Consider the following 22,515-nt stretch of genomic DNA (forward strand, 5'->3'; position numbering starts at 1 on the left):
TGACATGCCCTGGAGACATTTTCCCCATTGTCTTGGTGATTAACATTTGGCTCCTCATTACTCAGGTAAATTTCTGCAGCCAGCTTGAATTTCTCCTCAGAAAATGGGTTTTTCTTTTTTACCTCATTATCAGGCTACAAATTTTCTGAACTTTTATGCTCTGCTTCCTTTTTAAAATGGAATGTGTTTAATAGCACCTAAGTCACATCTCGAAACCTTTGCTGCTTAGAAATTTCTTCGGCCAGATACCCTAAATCATCTCTCTCAAGTTCAAAGTTTTACAGATCTCTATCAGGCAAGAGCCAAATGCTGCATCTCTTTGCTAAAACATAACAAGAGTCACTTTTGCTCCACTTTCCAACAAGTTTCTCATCTCCATCTGATAGCCCCTCAACCTGAATTTCACTGTCCATATCATTATCAGCATTTTGGTCAAAGCCATGCAACAAACCTCTGGGGAGTTCCAAATTTCCCACATTTTTCTGTCTTTTTCTGAGCCCTTCAAACTGTTCCAACCTCTGCCCGATACCCAGTTCCAAAGTCGATTCTATATTTTTCAGTATCTTTTCAGCAACACCCCACTGTTCTGGCACCAATTTACTCTATTAGTCTGTTTTCATACTGCTGATAAAGACATACTTGAGACTGGGTAATTTACAAAAGAAAGAGGTTTAATGGACTCACAGTTCCACGTGGCTGGAGAGGCCTCACAAACATGGCGGAAGGTGAAACGCGTGTCTCACATGGTGGCAGACAAGAGAAGAGATCTTGTGTAGGGCAACTCCCATTTTTACAACCATCAAATCTCCTGAGACTTACTGACTATCATAAGAACAGCATACGAAAGATCCACTTCCGTGATTCAAGTACCTCTCACCAGGTTCCTCCCATGACATGTGAGAATTGTGGAAGTTACAATTCAAGATGAGATTTCGTGGGGGACACAGTGAAACCATATCACTGGAATTAGAGGTATGTGCCACCATGCCCAGCTAATTTTTGTATTTTTAGCAAAGACAGGGTTTCGCCATGTTGGCCAGGCTGGTCTTGAACTCTGGCCTCAAGTGATCCACCCACTTCAACCTCCCAAAGTGCTGAGATTGCAGGCAAGAGCCACTGAACCAGGCCTTGTGGTGCTAATAATCTAATAAGAGCATGATTCGAGAGGGCATCCAATAACAGTTAACATAATAAATATGTAAATTTTATTATGACTTAGAAAGGAATGTACTCTATAAAAATATGAGAGTAAGAAAAAGTTGGGAGTACTAGGTGCACTTTTAAATATGATGGTCAAGGTAGAAATCTTTGATGTGGTCACCACTGAGCAAGAAAGTATGCTTCTGTTAGTAGTGGGAAGAAACTCAGAGGTTGGAATATAAAGTATTTATCTCCTCCAATTTATTTTCATGGCTTTTGTAGAAGTCATTTGTTAGGGTGAGTTAGAAAATGCAGAAATGTTGTTTAGTCCTGTGACTATGTACGTGTGTGTAATACCATGCGACACCTTGAAGAATTTGATGTTAACAGTGGAGGGTGGCCACGTTCTTGGCGTCTTGAACAAAGGATTGGACAAAACGCACAAAGAAAGGAAGGAAGGCATGAAGGGATTTATTGAAAATGAAAGTACACTCCACAGTGTGGAAGCAGCCTGAACATAGAGGCTCAAAGGCCCTGTAACAGAGTTTTTATGAGTTTAAATACCTACTACTTGGGGTATGCTGTATGTAAATGAAGAGGATCAAGTAAAGTTACAAAGTTGTTTACTCGGTGTATGCCTTATGGAGAGGGTATTTATTTCCTCTCATAGCTGAAATGTGGATCAGCCTTATGTTCCCTGCCTCCAGACCCTATTTTCCTGCCTCAATGGCAGCCCTTCATATTTTAATAAGCCATTTTCTGAAAAAAATCCCATCACCTTGTCCAGTGCAGGTACATCACTGGAGGACTTTACAGCATCCCAATCAGAAGGAGCATGCTATAAATTCTTTAATTTTTTAAATTCCTTGTAGAAACGGTACAGCGTATTATAGTCATTAAAATTAAAGACACTGGAACCAGACTGCCTGGGTTTAAATTCAAGACCTGCCATTTGCTGGCTATATGACTTTCATTAACTTATTAACCTCTCTGTGGCTCAAAGAGGTTATTTTATCTGTAAGTCTGCTTATCTGTAAACTGGGCATAAAATGGTACCATCCTGACAGCGGTTTTAGGATTAAATGAGAATGCAATACAGTAATACGTTTCTGGAAAATAAATGCTACGTACTTTTTGTTGTTTCTATTATCTTGAAACCATTTGTGTGTGTGTGTGTGTGTGTGTGTGTCTGTGTGTGTACAGTCAACACTCTGAAATTAAGTAACTGTGGAGGAAGACATAAGGGATCTCTACACAGGAATGCCTTGATTTCTGAAAAGAACCTGGGTTGGTGCATGAAAAAGTGCGTAAAAACTGAGAAAATGAGTTTTAGTGGAAGAAAGAAGTTGGAGAGGAAAAAACAGGAGACAGGGCTTAAGAGGCAGTGGTTATGGCGGAGATGTGAGCAGTCCAGAAGGGTAACGAATGGGGAACAGCTGCTTAAAGGTGAAGGGTGATTCTAATATACTTAGTATCTCACAAATGAAGAACAATGTGGGGCATGCCTGAAGTTCTGATAAGACTCATAAAGCACTTCCTGATAGGACCTCTGTCTACCTTTCTAGTCACATTTTTTTACTCCTCACCCTTTCTCTTTTACCTCTGAATATACAAAAACCTTTGTGAACCTAGACTTGCTATTCTTTGTTCAGCCTTAATATTAGAGCTAGGTTGTTTATTTTTTTCCAAATAATTTCCATCTGCTCTTTCTTGTAGAACACTCATACATGTAATTCGAGATTGACTTTATATACTATTTCCCTGTAAAATCTTTACTTGCTACCTCCAATAGATATTGATGATCATGCTCTCAGGTTTCATGAGTTTTGTGAACATCTGTGAGGTACAATGACCTTGTTATCATTTTATAATAATGATTCCATAGCATTTTATATCCTCTACTAGACAAGGAATTAACTAGTGTTTTTGTTTTCATTTACATTTCTCAGCGTATAACATGGAGTCAGGCAAAACTTGACCCAGAAAAACTTGTTGGCTGACACTGACAGTATGTTCATCAGAACTCAATGAAAACTTGCCTATGGCCAGGCATGGCGGCTCACACCAGTAATCCCAGCACTTTGCGGGGCCAAGGCAGGTGGATCTCCTGAGCTCAGGAATTTGAGACCAGCCTGAGCAACAGAGAGAAACCCTGTTTCTACTAAAAATACAAAAAATTAGCTGGCCACGGTGGGGTATGCCTGTGTCACAACTACTCAGGAGGCTGAGGTGGGAGGATTGCTTAAGCCCAGGAGGCAGAGGTTGCAGTGAGCCGAGATGATGCCACTGCAGTCCAACATGAGTGACAGAGTGAGACCCCATCTCAAAAAAAACAAGGGAAAAGAAAAGAAAGCTTGCCCACACAAAATTGATACTGCACTGTGCACTGCCTGTACAACTGGAAAGATTTATCATCAAACTATAATTTTCATAATGAATCAGAGTTGAAACTAATAGCTCATAAAAATAACTAAAATTTATTGAATGGTTAGTATACATCAGAGACTGTGCTACATGCTTTTTTTTTTGCATCAGAGCATTTAATCAGAAGAAACATCTCTATGATACATTTTCTTTTTCACATTTGGAAGAAAATATGGAAGTCAAAATTTAGAGAGATTATGTAGCCTGCTCAACTCTTAATTTCTAGTGGCTAGAAGTTAAAAGACAGAGGACTTAAAACTTGAGATGAATTGAATCCGAAACCGATGTTGTATTTCCCCCAATTCTTTCCTACTAACTTTTTACGCCCTTCACACTGCATTTATTTTTTCTCTCTCCCCTTTCTTTCATATGTATGTCTTCTCACATATCCCTGGCTACAGTCCAGATTCTGAGTATCTTGAATCCAGGAACTGTATCATCTGCCTCCCTCTCAATAAATCTAAGGTATGACTAATAATATTGCTTAAATTAGTGTGTCAAAAAATGAATTAATGAGTGAATGAATAAATACATTACATACTAATAACATAATGTTTTGCCTGCTCAGTTAATAATATAACAATTATATTTTCAGATCAATTTTATAATTTATTTATTTATTTTATTTTTACTTTAGATTCAGAGCGTACATGTGCAGGTTTGCTGCAAAGTTACATTGCATGATGCTGAGGTTTGGGCTTCTGCAGACTTTTTCACCCAGATAGTGAATGTAGTATCCAACAGAAAGCTTTTCAGCATTTATTCTTCTCACTCCTTTTGAAGACCCTGGAGTCTATTGTTCCCATTTAGATCTATTTTAAATGGAGACGCTAAACTGATGACATCAGAAAAATAGAATCCCTGGACATTCTTCTATGAATTATACAGTACTTTAACACTTATTTTGCCAACAATTAAAATTGGGAGATTTCATAGAACATATAAATCTAGCTTGTCTTAAAAAAATACTGAAAAATATTGAACACTGGACCCATGTTTCCCTATGTCTCTATAGCCTCCCCTTCTTACACACAATGCATAGAATGTCACCAGGTCTACTGTCCTCATTTTATTACCTTTCTGGTCTCACAGACATGTGAGTCTATAAATGCTTAGGAAACTCAACTCTTTAAATAATGGGTATATTACTTCTTTATTCTGCATTCTCTGCTTTGGAAGATCCTTGTCTCCACTAGCAACACACACAAATTCATGTGCCTGCAAAGACTTCAGAAAATTGTCATATTATTGTGACTTATGAATTTATGTCTTTATTTTGATTTTTTATTTCTATTTTTATTTTAGGTTTAAGGGGTACACATGCAAGTTTGTTACATGGGTAAATTGCAGGCTGTGATTTTAATACCATTTTATTCACATCTTTTATGAAATTTTTGTCTCCATTATTTTCTCACCACCTCAAACAACATGTCTATTCTATGTTTCATTTGTCACAGGTAAAGTTAACCTTGTCTCCAAGTAAAAATTTAATCATACTTTCCCGAATATGCTTAGTCTTGACTCCATAAACAACTGGGTTCATGGTAGGAGGCAGTAGCAGATAAAAGTTGGCCACGATGATGTGTATGTGGTTTGGGATATTGTGTCCTCCAAAATGATGAGTGAAAAAAGTGACAAAAGCGGAACATAGGTGATCACAATGGCACACATGTGAGATGTGCCGGTACTGAAGGCTTTGCGACGAGCATCTGCTGATGACAGGCTCATAACAGCCTGAAAAATCATAGTGTAAGATACACGAGATACAGCAGATGTCAAACACACCAATCAGGAGAGCAACCATCAGACCATAAATAGCATTGACCTTGAAATTGCCACAGGATACCGTGGCCACAGACATGTGGTCACAGTAGATGTGGGGGATGAAGTTCCCCCAGCAATAGGGCAGGCACTTGGTGAGGAAAGTGAATGGGATGATGAGCATCACACTCCTCAAGAAGGTAACAAGACCAGCCTTGGTGATGACAGGGTTGGTAAGGATGGTGGCATAGCATAAGGGATAGCAGATGGCCACATAGCCGTCCAGGGCCATGAGTATGAGCACCCCAGACTCCATCCCTGTCATCATATCAACAGAAAACATCTGGGACAGGCAAGCATTAAAGTCAATCTCCTTGAGGCTCAACCAGAATATGCACAGAATATTAGGTACCGTGGTGGTGCACCAGGTGACATCAGTGAAGGAGAGCAGGGCCAGGAAATAGTACATGGGCTGATGCAGGGCTTCCTCATGGCTGATGAGGCAGATGAGCCCACAGTTCCCCACGACAGCAATGATGTGCATAAAGCAGAATGGCAGGGAGATCCAGATGTATGTGGCTTCCAGCCCAGGAATGCCATTCAAGATAAAGAATCCTGGGGTCAGGCTGGAGCTATTGACCCCAGACATGATGGCTGACAGGAGAAGAGCATTTTACACTCTTTAGCAGTGGCAGTTTCTTAGACCAGAAATGAAATCAGTGCTGAGTAGAGGGCTTAGAAATAATGCAAGAATACAGTGACTTCTCTAAGATGTCTAAAATGAGAAGAGGTGATTAAATCCCTCCGAATTTAGACTGCCTAACTTCACATTCCACTTCCTGTTCTTCCTGGTGTATGATACTGGTGAGTCATTTTACCATTTTATGCCTCAGTTTCCTCAATCTAAAATGAGATAATAATTCCTAAAATCAGAACATTGTCAAGATTATTCAATAAGATAATTTATGTAATGTGCTAAAACTGTACATAGTATATAGTGAATACTCAACAAATATTATCAGTAATCACTACCATTATTGTTATTTCTTTTCCCAATATAAAGCATTCTATGTGAAAAAACTTACCATAATAAATACTTATGAATTCAGCCCTGATCCAACTCGAATGTCATCTTGTACTTTAGCACGGGAAAGACAGCATGAGATTCTGAAAACTTCAACTGTATTGAGAGATTGTGAGGGAACTTTAGAAGGTAAGTGCTAGCACAGGATAGTTACTATGGACTTCAAGAGATTAAAATATGTTCTCATGTTTTAGATGAAAAAATACATAAATGTCTCTTAAATCAAGAATAAAATCCAGGGGAATTTTATCCAGCTAAATTCTTGCAAGTCTCCTGCTAACTCTAGGTTACTACGCAAGTGGACATTGGAACTTCTGCAAAGAGAACTGATCTGTGTGGAATGATGCCTTGGATATTTTTGCTCCTTCTGAGGTAGCCAGAGGGCACCAGAGCCACAAAACCAGAAGGAAAAAAATAAGGACAGTAGGATATCAGGAGAAGTAGGAATTTCTGGCTCTGCACAGCCATCTTGTAAACTAAAACTGATCACCCATCACAGAAAATTATCATATCCTTCCAAGCATCAACATCATGTAAGTAAACAGTCAATCTCTGCTTATTAAATACCAACTGGCAGACAGACAACTCAGAGCCAGTTCTTTCTTCCCTCACCTTAGAAAAAAACTCCTGCTTCCAGATGATTCTCAGCCATGCACATAAGCATTCCTGAGCCAAGCAACCCAGACACAAAACCCAGACACACTGATGTAAGTGCTGTATTCTAATTGTAAATTAGAATATATTTAAAAGAAGACAACTAAGTGTCCACTGCCTAAAAATATAAGGAGAGCAGAGTTTTATTGCATTTTTACTATAGAGACACGGCCATTCAGAATCAATCAGTTAAATCTTGCTCCCAACACTAACTGGATAGACTTGAGTAAGTCCTAAAACCTTTCTTCATACAATTGTTATAACTTTAAAAAGGGAATGATAATACTATGTTTACAAACCATGGAGGTGTTAAAATGGTTAAATTAGAATTAATCTTCCCATTGGTGCCCGGCATCTAATAAGTAAACAATGCATATTATCTATTATAATAATTGTCATATTATGTACAAAATACAGTTTAACATACATTTATTGATTGTCTTGGCCAGGATCATTTTAGTTTCTAGAAATACATTAGTGAACCAGATAGATAGCATCCTCTCCACTTATGAAGCTAATATTTCAATAGGGGTTGATTACTGTATTTAAACTTACAATAGCAATGTGGGTATATGTTATTACCTTAATTTTATATATGAGCAAATGGAGGTACCAGATTACTCAATAAAATGCCTAATGCCACAAAAATTGAAAACTAGTAGAGCTTTGTTTGTTTGACTTCAAAGTTTGTTTGACTTTGAAGCCATGTGTTTAATCAATCTATAACTATTGTCCTAACTTACTGATTTTAACCCTGAAAACTAGTCCCATAAACTAAGCATAACCAGTTTAAACAAGTCATGGGGACACAGTTAAACAAGTTAAACAAGCACAACCAGTTAAATTGTGGAGACATGGGAAGAAGCTAATTTTCAAGTAGGAGAACAAGAAAGCTTATTTTTAATTGTAATTTAGGGAAGAGAGAACAAAGGTGTAGATTTACAGAAAATTAGTAATAGCTCAGGAAGCTCTCTATATAAGAGAACATATCTGTAGGGTAGCTGGATTCTTATCCCTGGACTTGTTCACACAAATGCTGGATTGCTCCTGGTAGAAGTATTGCATAGGAGAATTTCTGTAGGGAAGTTTCTTCCAGCAATTCCTCTCAACAACTTCTAGGATTCGAGTCTAGTCTTGAGTTATTTTCTATTTGTTCATAAAGACCATTTCCACTGGAAGCAATTCTGTCTATAGGTATCTATTAATTAAGGCAAAAACTTTTGTTTTCCTCTCATTGGAAGTCACTACTAGCTGAACTTCTCTGTCTCCAATGAATTATGAGGTAGTTTTGAATTTACTTCACAATGAAGTTTTCCCTCTTACTCCCCAAATAAATGATACTTCTTTCTTGTACTGAATACTTTGCAGTGTAGAAAAATATGAGTCTTTGGGAATTTCCCGAACTCACCTTAGTAAAGACCAGATTAGTATTCATGACTGAGAGTCCTGAGCATCAAGAGTTCTATAGCAACCACATTCCACCTCTTCACAGCATTTCTGTGCCATTTGAGAATTCTCTAGACTGAAGTGTGTACACTTGATTGAGTCTCCATAGTTTGGTGTCTCGGAGGGCTCTGGTTAGAAGGAAAAGATCCTTTGGGAATGTTGACATTATTTCTATATTTACCAACTCTTTATGCAGGGGTAAAACTATAAAAATAAATAATAACAAACTTAAATGTCTCTCTCAGGTATGGATTCTGATGAATAGTTCTGATAGTAATAAGAATGATTTGTTTTCATTTATGCTGATCACAGTATCCATCTCACAATCTTGTTATCCATGTATAATGTGTGTTTATATCTATGTACATATAGATACACATACACTATGTACATAACTATATGTGTAAAGTTTTATAAAAAATAGAGGAAGCAAGCAGGATGGAGAAAGACACAGAGACAGACAGACAAATAATTCTATATATCACAAAAGAATAATAGAATTGTTCTATGCCTAGTTTGTGATTTGTCTTGAGTTTACTGGATAAATAAATGGATACATAAACACACATATGTGTGTACACACACTTACATTTTCATTGTTTTGGAAGATTATGGCAAAACAGTTTTACATGTATTTTATACATACTTTACCATTTGACTTTTCCTCTATTTTGTTTTGAATCAGTTTTATCATGAATGTACTGTAAAACACATTTAAATGATTTTTATCATTTCAGATGCTGAAAGTATGAAGATTTCTAATGTTGTCATTGAAAATGTGTCAGAACTCCCAGTCCCAAACAGTAATTCTAATACATTAATAGGGGAATTGTAGAATGGTACAACCATTTGGCAGAATGGTTTAGTAGTGTCATTAAATTATATGTGTATCAAATCTATGACCTAGGAATTTCCTGCTTAGGCTTTTTTTTTTTTTTTCTTTTTTTGAGACAGGGTCTCACTCTGTCACTAGACTGGAGTGCAGTGGCACTATCATAGCTCACTGCAGCCCAGAACTCCCAAATCTTCTTCTGCATCTATTGAGGTGACCATACTTTTTTTGCTTTTAATTCTGTTTATGTGTTGGATCACTTTTATTGATTTACATATGTTGAACAAATCTTATATTCCAGATGTAAAGCCTATTCAATTATGTTATGTTTACTTCTTAATATGCTGCTGGATTCGGTTTGCTCTTATTCTCTTGAGAATTTTTGTTTATGTTTATCAGGTAAAATGAACTGACATTTCCTTTTTTCATTGTGTTTCTGCTAGATTTTGGTGTTAGGCTAATGCTGCTTGGTTTCATATAGTGAGTTAAGGAGAAGCCCCTCATCCTCAATTTTTTAAAATAAATTCAATAGGATTGGTATCAGTTCTTTCTTTTCTTTCCTTTTTTTTTTTTTTTTTTTTTTTTTTTTTTTTTTTTTTTTTTTTGAGACAGTGTCTCATTCTGTCATCCAGGCTAAAGTACAGTGGTGTGATCTTGGCTTACTGCAGTGTCTACCTCCCAGGTTCAAGCGATTCTCCTGCCTCAGTCTCATGAGTAGCTGGGACTACAGGCACATGCCACTACACCCAGCTAATTTTTGTACTTTTAGTGGAGATAGGTTTCAGCATGTTGGCCAGGCTGATCTCGAATTCCTGACCTCAAGTCTGCATAAAATCCAACAACCTTTCATGATAAAAACCTTTGAGACATCAAGGGAACATACTTCAAAGTAATGAGAATTGTTGATGACAAATCCACAGCCTACATCATACTGAATGGGCAAAAGCTGGAAGCACTCCCATTGGGAACTGGAACAAGACAAGGATGCTCACTCTCACCACTCCTATTCAACATAGTACTGGAATTCCTAGCTAGAGAAATCAGGCAAGAGAAAGAAATAAATGGCATCTAAATAGGAATAGAAGTCAAACTTTCTCTCTTCGTTGATGATATGATTTTATACCTAGAAAATCCTAAAGAGTCTGCCAAAAGATTCCTAGAACTGATAAGCAACTTTAGTAAGGTTTCAGGATACAAGGTCAATGTACAAAAATCAGTAGCATTTTTATACACCAACAGCATTCAGGTTAAGAGTAAAATCAAGAACACAATTCCATTTGCAATAGCCACAAATAAAATGAAATACCTAGGAATACAACTAAAGAAGGAGGTAAAAGATCTCTACAAAGAGAATTACTAAACATTACTAAAAGAATTCAGAGATGACACAAACAAATGGAAAAACCTTTCATAGACATGGATTGGAACAATCCACAGATTCAACATTATTTCTATCAAACTACCAACAATATCCTTCAAATAATTAGAAAAAACCTGTTCTAAAATTCACATGGAACCAAAAAAGTGCTGAAGAGCCAAAGTAATCCTAAGCAAAAAGAACAAATCTGAAGGCATCACATTATCCAACTGTAAACTACACTATAAAGCTACAGTCACCAAAACAGTATAGTACTGGTACAAAAACAGACATACAAATCAATGGAAGAGACTCGAAAACTCAGAAATAAAACTTCACACTACAACCATCTGATTTTCCACATGGTCAGCAAGAATGAGCAACAGGGAAAGGACTGCCTATTCAACAAACAGTGCTGGGATATCTCACTAGCTATATGCAGAAGATTGAAGCTGGACCCTTACCTTTCACCATACACAAAAATTAACTGAAAATAGAAAAAAATATTTCAGTGTAAAACCTCAAACTATGAAAATTCTAGAAGACAACCTAGGAGATATGCTTCCCAACATCAGACTTGGCAAAGAATTTCTGGCTATGTCCTGAAAAGCAATTGCAACAAAACAAAAATTGACAGGTAGGGCCTAATTAAACTAAAGAGTTTCTGCACAAAAAAAAAAAAAGATATCAACAGAGTAAATGGGAAGCCTACAGAATAGGAGAAGATATTTGCAAACTATGCATCTAACAAAGGCCTAATATCCAGAATCTATAGGGGTCTTAAGCAAATCAACAAGCAAAACACAAATAACTCCATTAAAAATAGGCAAAGGATATAAACAGACATATCTAAAAAGAAGACATATGAGCTGCCAAGAAACATTTGAAAAAATGCTCCACATCACTAATCCTCGTAGAAATGAAAATCAAAACCACAATGAAATACCATCTCAAAATATTCAGAATGGCCATTATTAAAAGTGGTGAGGCTGAGGAGAAAAGTTGTTGGTGGGAATGTAAATCAGTTGAGCCGCTGTGGAAAGCAGTTTGGAGACTTCTCAATAAACTTAAAACACAACTACCATTCGACTCAGCAAGCCCAAAAGAAAATAAGTCATTCTACCAAAAAGATACAAGCATGCATATGTTCTTTTCTGCACTACTCACAGTAGCAAAGATATGGAATCAACCTAGGTGACTTTAATTTGTGGATTGGATAGAGAAAATGGGGTACATATACACACGGAATATTATACAGCCAAAAAATGAAATCAAGTTCTATTCAGTGACATAGATATAGCTGGAGGACATTATCCTAAGTGAATTAATGCAGGAACAGAAAACCAAACAACCACATGGTCTCACTTATAAGTGGGAGCTAAACATTGGGTACACATAGACATAAAGATGAGAACAACAGACACTAGGAACTACTATAGGGAAGAGAGAGGGAGGGATCCAAGCTGAAAAACTGCCTACTGGGTATTTTACTTACCATGGAGGTGATGGGATCATTCATACCCCAAGCCTCAGTAGCACACAATATACCCATGTAATAAATTTGCACATGTAGCCCTGGAATTTAAAATAAAAGTTAAAATTTTAAAAATTAAAAAATTAAAATTTAAGAAAACAATATTTAACATATTGATTAATTACAGAGACGCCAAGTGAATCTACAAATGAGTTATTAGTATCAATTTATTAACTTAAGAATTCCACTGGGGCCGGGCGCAGTGGCTCACGCCTGTAATCCCAGAACTTTGGTAGGCCAAGGCAGAAGGATCATGAGGTCAGGAGATCGAGACCATCCTGGCTAATATGGTGAAACCCCATCTCTACTAAAAATAAAAAAAAAAAAATTAGCTGGGCGTGGTGGCGGGTGCCTGTAGTCCCAGCTACTCAGGAGGCTGAGGCAGGAGAATGGCGTGAACCCAGGAGGGGGAGCTTGCAGTGAGCCGAGATTGAGCCACTGCACTCCAGCCTGGGTGACAGAGTGAGACTCTGTCTCATTAAAAAAAAAAAAAAAAAAGAATGCAACTGGAAACAGGGTAAGTAAAGAAAACCAAATTTTATTAGTAATCTAGTATCACATTAGAAAATAAAAATTAAAAACTGATATCCTTTCTAATAGTTTCAACAATTTGAAAAACTTCACTGAAAACTATGACAAAGCTAGGTTCAGGGATTGGAAAGCTAATATGGTACAGAGATGATTGCATCTGAAAGTAGTTTATAAATTTAATAAAATCTCAAATCCTAGAAAGCTTTATTTATTTATTTTCAGAAATACGAAACTGATACTATAATTTATTCTGAAATGCAGCAGAGCACCAACAGCTTACCTAATACTTTTAGAGCAACAAAAATAAAATCATGGCTGGAGAACACCCAATTGTAGGAAAATAGCACAATTTAGCCATTTTTAAAATTGATAATCATGCAGGCCAGGCGCAGTGGCTCACGCCTGTAATCCCAGCAGTCTGGGAGCCTAGGTGGGCATATCACAAGGTCAGGAATTTGAGAGCAGCCTGGCCAACATGGTGAAACCATGTCTCTACTAAAGATACAAAAAATTAGCTAGGCATGGTAGCAGGCACCTGTAATCCCAGCTACTCAAGAGGCTGAGGAGGGAGAATCGCTTGAACCAGGGAGGCAGAGGTTGAAGTGAGGCGAGATCATGGCATTGCACTACAGTCTGTGTGACAGAGTGAGACTCCTTCTCAAGAAAACATGCAGTGTGTCCTGTTTTTGTAGTTTTGGGGGGGGGGGGGGGGCAAAACGTTGGTGTTGTTTTTTGAAAAGAACAAAACTTGATTACTTTATCTACTGAATATTAAAATATATTGTAATATTACAGTAATAAAGACAGGAAGCCTTGGGACAAAATGTACCCATTGAACAATAAGCTTTGTATAAACATAACACAGAACCTAAGTATGACTAATTTCTATTATTTCTCCTTTGTTTTTATATCAATAACTTGTGAATATTTACAAAACATCTTGTAAAATTGAAGATACACATACCATTTTCCTTCCAATTCTCCTGGCTCCATAGTGTAGAGGAACACTTGTTTAAGTTCACAATTGATATTTACATACATTTTCATCAATGCAGAGTTTTTCTTGCAACATCAAAAAATTAGCAACCATAAAGACAATAATAAAATTAACAGATTTTGTTTATCAAAATAAAACACAATAAAAATAAAATATAATACATAATAAAAATGGAAGCCACAGATTGGAAGAAAATGTATGCTAACATATACAACTGATGAAAGAGACTTATTCATAATATATAAAGAAATTTTATACATCAAAAGTAAAAGAAAAGTAACTAAAGAAAAGGACAAAAGTCTTAAACTGCCAGTCAAGAAAAAATTCAAATGACGCACAATCTATGAAAATGTGTCCCATCTTTCATCATCAGGTAAATTCAAATTAAAAGTGTGGATTTTACAACACTGACAATAGCAAGTGTGAGGGAATATGTGGAGTAACTGGAATTCTTATACACTTGGTGAGAGTTTAAACTGGCACAAACCATCTTGGAATACAGTTCATACTCTATTCCAAAAGTGATCACTCTAAAATTCAGACATTCCACTTGGGTTTAAAACCAATGTGTAAATGTGTGCTCCAAAAAACATATACGAGAATGTTCATAGAAGCATTATTTATAGGAGCCCACTAAAATGTCCCTCAGGAGTATAATGAATAAATAAATTGTAGTATATTCATAAATTGGAATATTTTAAAGCAATAAAAATCACCAAAATAATGTTTCATACAACAATGTAGATCATTTGCAGTATAACCACTGCCTTTTTAAAACCTCAGAACAAATTATCTCACACTCTTCTGAAATTTGACACCATAGGAATCTGCATTTCCTCTCCTTGCCTCTTTTCTTCTCTCCCTCTCTCCCATCCCCTACCCCTTCTCTTCTTCCCTTTATCTTATTTCTCTTTACCAGTTCTTTATTTTCTTTTCCTTACATTTTACCTGTTATTTTTCTTTCATATGTGGACTGAATTTTCTTTTAGTCATAAGTGTAGTTCAAATCTTTTAGACTATATATGGAAATGACTCCCTTGAAATGCTTTTTCTTTGTGGTATGCTCTTTAGACATGCATCACTATTACATTTGGATTTATTCTTTTCTTGACTTTAATACCATTTAATCTTCAGTCACTTTGAGTTCTGCATTATTAAAACAAAGGATATTTATGTTCTGTTTATTCTTTATCCTTTATCTTCTCTAAATATTTTACCTCATGTCTTAACCCATTGCACTAACAATTTTTAATGTATACCTTTATGTCACTAATTTAAAAGCATAACTTTAAAAATTTACTTTCTAACCATAGATTTTAATTTTGTATTATGTTTTTACTTGCCTAAATTTTCCTTTGCTAATTTATCATTGTTTGATCTCATAGTGTTATCTTATCATTTTCTATTCTTGTCATCCACGCATTTCTGTCATTATTTTTTCTCCTTTTTCATATATTATATGAAATTATATTCATTTCATAGTTATTCTTTAAACAGTCTTTCTAATCTTGCAATAAACATATTCTACATCTTGGTAATCTTTTTGTTCTCTTATATGCTATTTCTTTTCTTATTTACCAGGACATTTTATAGGTCAATATAATAATTATTATTTGTCGTGTTCTTGATTTCCTTCTGTATTCATCTTTACCTAGAGCTAGATCTGTCTATTCTGGCTGTTTTTCAACAAACGTGGAGAATAAAACGTCTTTGTTTTCTACCTCGCTCATCTTGTCACATTTAGACACGAAGGACAGAATAATACATGTGTTCTCACACCAATTGCCAGTTTCTAGAAAAGGTTGTTTGGTGTTTCTCCTCTCCTGAAGGAACATTCTTTTATTCTGTAGCTGCTTATTCTCTGACCCACAGATAGTGTACAGTATACAATTCCCAGAAATTCCTTAAATCAAGGTCCATTCTACTGGTACCCCAAATATGTTAATTATTAATGAAGACTTGTGGACTAAATTTATCATCATACACTCGTATTTATTCATCCTTCTTTTTCAATTCCTACTTCCTACATTACTGTTTATTATATTTGCAATTTTCCTCAGTATATTGCAGATGGGCATGTATATTTGTGTGAGTGTGGGAGTTTAAGAGAGATGCACAAAGTATCAGGATGTGTATTGAGTATTTTTACTACACACAGAGAAAATTAAGTAGAGAAAGACAAGTGTCAGAATATTTCTTACATATGTTCCCATCTTTATGGAGTCTTCTCTAATGATATATGTTGCATCACTGTTCCTTAAATTATTATATTGATATTTTTTTCTGTGCCTTTGAGCTGGTTGGCATAAATGTTTTAGTTCCCATTAAAGGCTGTGCAGTGATTCCAGAATTTAGGTTTCATGCACTGTTCAACCTTTACATGTATACATAAACAACATTGAAGGCGTATGATCAAGTAGATTCTCAGTATGGACTATAAGACCTCACCTACTGTTTGCCCTTATAACTTTGCTTACTTGTAGAATCTCAATTTTCTCATGCCTTTAGTTTTATTCTCTATAATTTCAGAAATGTATTTAATCCAGTGTTTCTATGTGTTTGGAGTGTTGGGATGTGCACTTTTCTTTTTATGTTCAAACTGCTACCCTAACTGGAAAACCCTCCAGATGCAAACTTAGCATGATCAAATAATCCCCTAAATTATACTAGCATTTTTATTATGACATAATTTCAGGAAATTCCATATAATATCTCACAGTGTCAAAAATTTCTAGCAGAAGAATAGTACATTCTACTAGTTACTTGCAATTATGTACTTAAATATGTATAAATGTGCATTTTACAAATACCGGTTGCCATCAAAGGTTTGTACTGACAATAAAATTTATAAAACTAAAAAAAAAAAAATTCACCTAGGTTAACTTAGTATTAAGAAAAATGCAGGGCATAGGAGTCAGCATACACAGTATCTACAGGCTTGTTCAGGGCTCCACAGATACCCAAATACAGCTTCCCAGCTGCTCCACATTTTTCTTCATGGGACATGAACTGGCTACAGGAGACAAGACCAACATTTCTGCATGATTTGTTCATAATATAAACTTTGCTTGAGCTACCAAAATCTCTTTCGAGTCAAATTATAGATTTGTAGCTGTGTTGGTTAAGCTTGAAAAAAAATTGCTATTAAAAATACCTTGGCATTGACTTCCTTAGGTTTCATAAACTCAGTTTTAAAAGTATATATGTCTATTCAAATCAATTGATATGTATTTCATCTCTTTTTTAAGATGAGAGGAGAAGAGTGAGTCTTTCATATGGGATATTATAAGATTTTGATTATATTCTGGGTACAAATAGAGTTGATTCTCGCTCAAGAGACAAACAGTAGCACATATTTGGGAAAATATTATTCTCCAAAGTACTATCAAATCCCTATAATGTAACTCAGGAAATTACAATAATTGAGGTCTCCGGCATGAAGCTGGTGCTTGACTGGAGCATAAAAATAAGAAAGATACAATGTGAGGACGTCAACTGAAGGCTAGAATATTGGCATATGGAAGTACACATAGCACTGATGATGCTAAACCAAGAAACAGAAAATTTATTCCTAATAACAGCACTGCAACAGCTGACAACTTCACATGGTGAACTGTACTCCCTTCTCCCCATCATTTCGCTTTTGCTACACATTATTCTCTCTTGTATACATCCATCATCTCTATCACATCTTGCTCCTCTTTCTCTGGTAGTCCATGACACTGAATTCTACTTATTCTCTTTTTCTGAACACATACTTCCCTTGTACCTGTCCAGAGGAGGGTAGCAACTGGTATATTCTGTGAAGTCAGCTAAATCCAAATGTTTACAGGTTTTGCTGGCAACTCTCCTCCATTTTCTACTATCACGTTGCAATAATTTCTAAGGCGTTCTGTGTGTCCTTCAAAAATGTCTCAGAATGACCCTTGAGGGATTGTTTCTTCTAAGTTTGAATGGCTCTATTCCATCCTTATCTCCCTGTCTTTGATTTGATCGTATTGAAACAAATATATAAATATTATTCTCCTTCATAATAGAGAGTTAATGCAAGTTATATAGATATGAGATAATTTTCTTAACTGAGAAAAGCTGTGCAAAATTATACAGTGAAAAGAATAGTGACAGTAAACAACATCACTAAAACAAATTTCTTTCTTTTTTTTGGAGATATAGTTACTTTATTTTTTTTAATTATTATTATACTTTAAGTTCTAGGGTACATGTGCATAACGTGCAGGTTTGTTACATATGTATACTTGTGCCATGTTGGTGTGCTGCACCCATCAACTCGTCAGCACCCATCAACTCGTCATTTACATCAGGTATAACTCGCAATGCAATCCTTCCCCCACCCCTCCCCATAATAGGCACCGGTGTGTGATGTTCCCCTTCCCGAGTCCAAATGATCTCATTGTTCAGTTCCCACGTATGAGTGAGAACATGCAGTGTTTGGTTTTCTCTTCTTGCGATAGTTTGCTAAGAATGATGGTTTCCAGCTGCATCCATGTCCCTACAAAGGACACAAACTCATCCTTTTTTATGGCTGTATAGTATTCCATGGTGTATATATGCCACATTTCCTTAATCCAGTCTGTCACTGATGGACATTTGGGCTGATTCCAAGTCTTTGCTATTGTGAATAGTACCACAATAAACATACATGTGCATGTGTCTTTATAGCACCATGATTTATAATCCTTTGGGTATATACCCAGTAATGGGATGGCTGGGTCATATGGTACATCTAGTTCTAGATCCTTGAGGAATCGCCATACTGTTTTCCATAATGGTTGAACTAGTTTACAATCCCACCAACAGCGTAAAAGTGTTCCTATTTCTCCACATCCTCTCCAGCACTTGTTGTTTCCTGACTTTTTAATGATTGCCATTCTAACTGGTGTGAGATGGTATCTCATTGTGCTTTTGATTTGCATTTCTCTGATGGCCAGTGATGCTGAGCATTTTTTCATATGTCTGTTGGCTGTATGAATGTCTTCTTTTGAGAAATGTCTGTTCATATCCTTTGCCCACTTTTTGATGGGGTTGTTTGTGTTTTTCTTGTAAATTTGTTTGAGTTCTTTGTAGGTTCTGGATATTAGCCCTTTGTCAGATGAGTAGATTGCAAAAATTTTCTCCCATTCTGTAGGTTGCCTGTTCACTCTGATGGTAGTTTCTTTTGCTGTGCAGAAGCTCTTTAGTTTAATTAGATCCCATTTGTCAATTTTGGCTTTTGTTGCCATTGCTTTTGGTGTTTCAGACATGAAGTCCTTCACCATGCCTATGTCCTGAATGATATTACCTAGCTTTTCTTCTAGGGTTTTTATGGTATTAGGTCTAACATTTAAGTCTCTAATCCATCTTGAATTAATTTTCGTATAAGGAGTAAGGAAAGGATCCAGTTTCAGCTTTCTACTTATGGCTAGCCAATTTTCCTAGCACCATTTATTAAATAAAGAATCCTTCCCCCATTTCTTGTTTCTCTCAGTTTTATCAAAGATCAGATGGCTGTAGATGTGTGGTATTATTTCTGAGGACTCTGTTCTGTTCCGTTGGTCTATATCTCTGTTTTGGTACCAGTACCATGCTGTTTTGGTTACTGTAGCCTTGTAGTATAGTTTGAAGTCAGGTAGCATGATGCCTCCAGCTTTGTTCTTTTGACTTAGGATTGTCTTGGCAATGCGGGCTCTTTTTTGGTTCCACATGAACTTTAAAGCAGTTTTTTCCAATTCTGTGAAGAAACTCATTGGTAGCTTGATGGGGATGGCATTGAATCTATAAATTACCTTGGGCAGTATGGCCATTTTCACGATATTGATTCTTCCTATCCATGAGCATGGTATGTTCTTCCATTTGTTTGTGTCCTCTTTTATTTCACTGAGCAGTGGTTTGTAGTTCTCCTTGAAGACATCCTTTACATCCATTGTAAGTTGGATTCCTAGGTATTTGATTCCCTTTGAAGCAATTGTGAATGGAAGTTCATTCATGATTTGGCTCTCTGTTTGTCTGTTACTGGTGTATAAGAATGTTTGTGATTTTTGCACATTAATTTTGTATCCTGAGACTTTGCTGAAGTTGCTTATCAGCTTAAGGAGATTTTGGGCTGAGACAATGGGGTTTTCTAAATATACAATCATGTCATCTGCAAACAGGGACAATTTGAATTCTTCTTTTCCTAACTGAATACCCTTGATTTCTTTCTCTTGCCTGATTGCCCTAGCAAGAACTTCCAACACTATGTTGAATAGGAATGGTGAGAGACGGCATCCTTGTTTTGTGCCAGTTTTCAAAGGGAATTTTTCCAGTTTCTGCCCATTCAGTATGATATTGGCTGTAAGTTTGTCACAAACACCTCTTATTATTTTTAGGTACGTTCCATCAATACCGAATTTATTGAGCGTTTTTAGCATGAAGGGCTGTTGAATTTTGTCAAAAGCCTTTCTGCATCTATTGAGATAATCATGTGGTTTTTGTCTTTGGTTCTGTTTATATGCTGGATTACGTTTATTGATTTGTGTATGTTGAACCAGCCTTGCATCCCAGGGATGAAGCCAAATTGATCATGGTGGATAAGCTTTTTGATGCGCTGCTCGATCCGGTTTGCCAGTATTTTATTGAGGGTTTTTGCATCGATGTTCATCAAGGATATTGGTCTAAAATTCTCTCTTTTTGTTGTGTCTCTGACAGGCTTTGGCATCAGGATGATGTTGGCCTCATAAAATGGCTTAGGGAGGATTCCCTTTTTTTCTATTGATTGGAATAGTTTCAGAAGGAAAGTTACCAGCTCCTCCTTGTACCTCTGGTAGAATACAGCTGTGAATCCATCTGGTCCTGGACTTTTTTGGTTGGTAGGCTATTAATTATTGCCTCATTTTCAGAGCCTGCTATTGATCTATTCAGGGATTCAACTTTTTCCTGGTTTACTCTTGGGAGAGTGTAACTGTCCAGGAAATTATCCATTTCTTCTAGATTTTCCAGTTTATTTGCGTAGAGGTGTTTATAGTATTCTCTGATGGTAGTTTGTATTTCTGTGGGGTTGGTGGTGATATCCCCTTTATCATTTTTAATTGCATCTATTTGATTCTTCTCTCTTTTCTTCTTTATTAATCTTGCTAGAGGTCTATCAATTTTGTTGATCTTTTCAAAAAAACCAACTCCTAGGTTCATTGATTTTTTGGAGGGTTTTTTGTGTCTCTATCTCCTTCAGTTCTGCTTTGATCTTAGTTATTTCTTGCCTTCTGCCAGCTTTTGAATGTGTTTGCTCTTGCTTCTCTAGTTCTTTTCATTGTGATGTTAGAGTGTCAATTTTAGATCTTTCCACCTTTGTCTTGTGTGCATTTAGTGCTATAAATTTCCCTCTACACACTGCTTTAAATGTGTCCCAGAGATTCTGGTATGTTGTATCATTGTTCTCATTGGTTTCAAAGAACATCTTTATTTCTGCCTTCATTTCGTTATGTACCCAGTAGTCATTCTGGAGCAGGTTATTCAGTTTCCATGTAGTTGAGCGGTTTTGATTGAGTTTGTTAGTCCTGAGTTCTAGTTTGATTGCACTGTGGTCTGAGAGACAGTTTGTTATAATTTCTGTTCTTGTACATTTGCTGAGGAGTGCTTTACTTCCAATTATGTGGTCAATTTTGGAATAAGTGTGATGTGCTGTTGAAAAGAATGTATATTCTGTTGATTTGGGGTGGAGAGTTCTGTAGATGTCTATTAGGTCTGCTTGCTGCAGAGATGATTTCAATTCCTGGATATCCTTGTTAACTTTCTGTCTCGTTGATCTGTGTAATGTTGACAGTGGGGTGTTGAAGTCTCCCATTATAATTGTATGGGAGTCTAAGTCACTTTGTAAGTCTCTAAGGACTTGCTTTATGAATCTGGGTGCTCCTGTACTGGGTGCATATATATTTAGGATAGTTAGCTCTTCCTGTTGAATTGATCCCTTTACCATTATATAATGGCCTTCTTTGTCTCTTTTGATCTTTGATGGTATAAAGTATGTTTTATCAGAGACTAGTATTGCAACCCCTGCTTTTTTTTTTTTCTCCATTTGCTTGGTAGTTCTTCCTCTATCCCTTTATTTTGAGCCTATGTATGTCTCTGCATGTGAGATGGGTCTCCTGAATACAGCAAACAGATGGGTCTTGACTCTTTATCCAGTTTTCTAGTCTGTGTCTTTTAATTGGAGCATTTAGTCCATTTACATTTAAGGTTAATATTGTTATGTGTGAACTTGATCCTGCCATTATGATATTCACTGGTTGTTTTGCTCGTTAGTTGATGCAGTTTATTCCTAGCCTCGATGGTCTTTATATTTTGGCATGTTTTTGCAATGACTGGTACCGGTTGTTCCTTTCTATGTTTAGTGCTTACTTCAGGGTCTCTTATAAGGCAGGCCTAGTGGTGACAAAATCTCTAAGCATTTGCTTATCTGTAAAGGATTTTATTTCTCCTTCACTTATGAAACTTAGTTTGGCGGGATATGAAATTCTGGGTTGAAAATTCTTTTCTTTAAGAATGTTGAATATTGGCTCCCACTCTCTTCTGACTTGGAGAGTTTCTGCCGAGAGATGTGCTGTTAGTCTGATGGGCTTCCCTTTGTGGGTAACCCGACCTTTCTCTCTGACTGCCCTTAAGATTTTTTCCTTCATTTCAACTTTGGTGAATCTGGCAATTATATGTCTTGGAGTTTCTCTTCTCGAGGACTATCTTTGTGCCGTTCTCTGTATTTCCTGGATTTGAATGTTGGCCTGCCCTA

General features: G+C 36.5%; 1 protein-coding gene across 1 annotated transcript; it reads right to left on the minus strand.

Moving 5' to 3' along the window:
- Positions 1–5,008: 5,008 nt before the first annotated feature.
- On the minus strand, positions 5,009–5,974 carry LOC126935122 (olfactory receptor 52N2-like). Its single transcript, XM_050756330.1, is given in 3 exon segments — positions 5,009–5,208; positions 5,211–5,322; positions 5,324–5,974. Coding segments are annotated over 3 exon segments (963 nt in total).
- Between the last annotated feature and the right edge of the window lie 16,541 nt (positions 5,975–22,515).

This window comes from Macaca thibetana, chromosome 14, assembly GCF_024542745.1.
Source record: "Macaca thibetana thibetana isolate TM-01 chromosome 14, ASM2454274v1, whole genome shotgun sequence".
NCBI lineage: Eukaryota > Metazoa > Chordata > Mammalia > Primates > Cercopithecidae > Macaca > Macaca thibetana.